The sequence below is a fragment of the Diaphorina citri genome, unplaced genomic scaffold (assembly GCF_000475195.1).
Source record: "Diaphorina citri unplaced genomic scaffold, Diaci psyllid genome assembly version 1.1 scaffold87, whole genome shotgun sequence".
Classification (NCBI taxonomy): Eukaryota; Metazoa; Arthropoda; class Insecta; order Hemiptera; family Psyllidae; genus Diaphorina; species Diaphorina citri.
Window position 1 is genome coordinate 314768 of NW_007377524.1, and position 1701 is coordinate 316468.

The window sequence follows — 1701 nt, forward strand, 5'->3', positions numbered from 1 at the left end:
TTTCTCTTTTACAATAATCTTCTCTCTTGTTCCACTAAGTACCTACATAGGTAAATGTTGTACTTTAGGAACAAGAGACGGTACCACTTTGGATAGGAGAAAGCCAGCCGAACCTTATCCCTTCAGAATAAAATTCGCCCCGGGCGGGAATTGAAGCCGCGGCATACCTAGCGTTTACAAGGCAGACGCGCTACCAACCAAACTAACTAAGCTGGCGCATGCGTTTCTGTGCATTTCGTAAACTTTGACGTCACGACTCTTTCCGCAAATAAAAATTAAACTTTCAAGCTTTTGAAGTTATTTTTTCGAAGTTTTGACCCCAGATTTGGATTTTTCATAACCTTTTACGTAGGTACTTAGGTTTATTCACATTTTTTACGCAAATGCAACTGTTCTATTGTGAATTTATTAGAAGAAATATACGTTTAAAGAAGAATATCTGAAACGGGTTTAATTTTTTCAAATTCAAACAGCTCTGATAAAATCGATTTCAAAACTGGAAACACCCTTTTGTTTGTAGTCCATGTACACCCCTCCAAACACCTGAAGTCCGAGTCTGGTGATATTGGCCTTGTTCAGTGCCGGAGCATCGGGTAAAAGGCGACCTCGATAGAAAGGTTTGAACTCAGTCAGAGGCAAGTCGAACAGTTGAAACTGGTCACCAGGTTTGGCCTGGAAAATTTGCTCGTAGGTGGGATTAGGCTCATTGTTCAGTCCATTGTGACGGAGTACGATTTTGTAGCCTAGAACGAATCATAAAAATCTTGTGTGAACATCACACAACTTTCCTTATCCTATTGAATGATGCTTGTATGGGTATTCTTCTACCACTAGGTAGTACTAGTAATTCTGTGAAGTGTAGACCTCACTTATAGGGTCTTTTGCCCAAGCTGAGACGAAGGTACGAATGAATAGGAAAGAAGGTACGTTAAGGCACTCACCTGCATTACTGCCCTGAGCTCGTCCATACACCTGCAGCTTTTCATACTTGGAGAAGTCAAAATTCGTGTTGGTTCGACATCCGGCAAAGCCTGCCCCGTTTTCTTGCGGATTCAAGAGGGTGAAAAAAATCGCACGTTGAAAGAGACGTGTCTTCTGTAGCTGAAATACGGCTTTTGATTTTCCCACCTCTCGCACCGTGTCCGACTCTTCAGTCCAATGGTCCAAGTCAGACAGTTTTCTAAAGTCAAATAGGAACAGACCGTCAACGTCCTGAGATGTATTGCCATTTCTGGACATGATGGAGGAAGAGGAAGACCAATGGAATCGCAAGAGTAAGAACAGAACACTGAAACAGAGGAGTATGATCAGTGTACCATCCATGATGATCCGCGTACTAATAACTTTATGTACCTATCTTATAGGTGGTATACGAGTTTGTAAATAACTATACAATAAATGAGACAGGTAATCTGAATATTAAACTGTTGACTATTCCAAGTCATTAATAACACTATAGTGATTACAGGTCCCATTCTCCTATTCCCACCTCGAAACAAAGTACCTACATATTAAAATAGGTAGGTATGTTATCTGCCTATGAATGTTATATTGTTTAGGTTTATAATATAATACATTTATAATCAGTTAACAGTTACGTAAGTACCTATACAGACAGGGGTTCTCAATCTTTTACATGCCTGGTATAATATGTAGGTACCATTTAATACTAGGTACCTATTTGACAAATAATAATGAGGT

The 1701-nt window shown here is 39.7% G+C and overlaps 1 protein-coding gene across 1 annotated transcript; it reads right to left on the reverse strand.

The window, feature by feature from the left end:
• Positions 1–365: 365 nt before the first annotated feature.
• LOC103524034 (uncharacterized protein C9E9.15-like) lies at positions 366–1462 on the reverse strand. The gene is made up of 2 exons (XM_008489042.3): positions 942–1462; positions 366–743 (listed from the first exon to the last, which is right to left on the reverse strand). The coding sequence occupies exons 1-2, from the start codon at positions 1321–1323 to the stop codon at positions 466–468; spliced, it is 660 nt and encodes a 219-aa protein (XP_008487264.1). The 5' UTR covers positions 1324–1462; the 3' UTR covers positions 366–465.
• Between the last annotated feature and the right edge of the window lie 239 nt (positions 1463–1701).

Bases quoted from the DNA above. Each gene is read 5' to 3' on its own strand.
- LOC103524034 (XM_008489042.3), bottom strand. From the start codon at position 1,323: ATGGATGGTACACTGATCATACTCCTCTGTTTCAGTGTTCTGTTCTTA. The intron at 744-941 runs GTGAGTGCCTTA...GATTCGTTCTAG, and splicing joins AGCTCAGGGCAGTAATGCAG to GCTACAAAATCGTACTCCGT.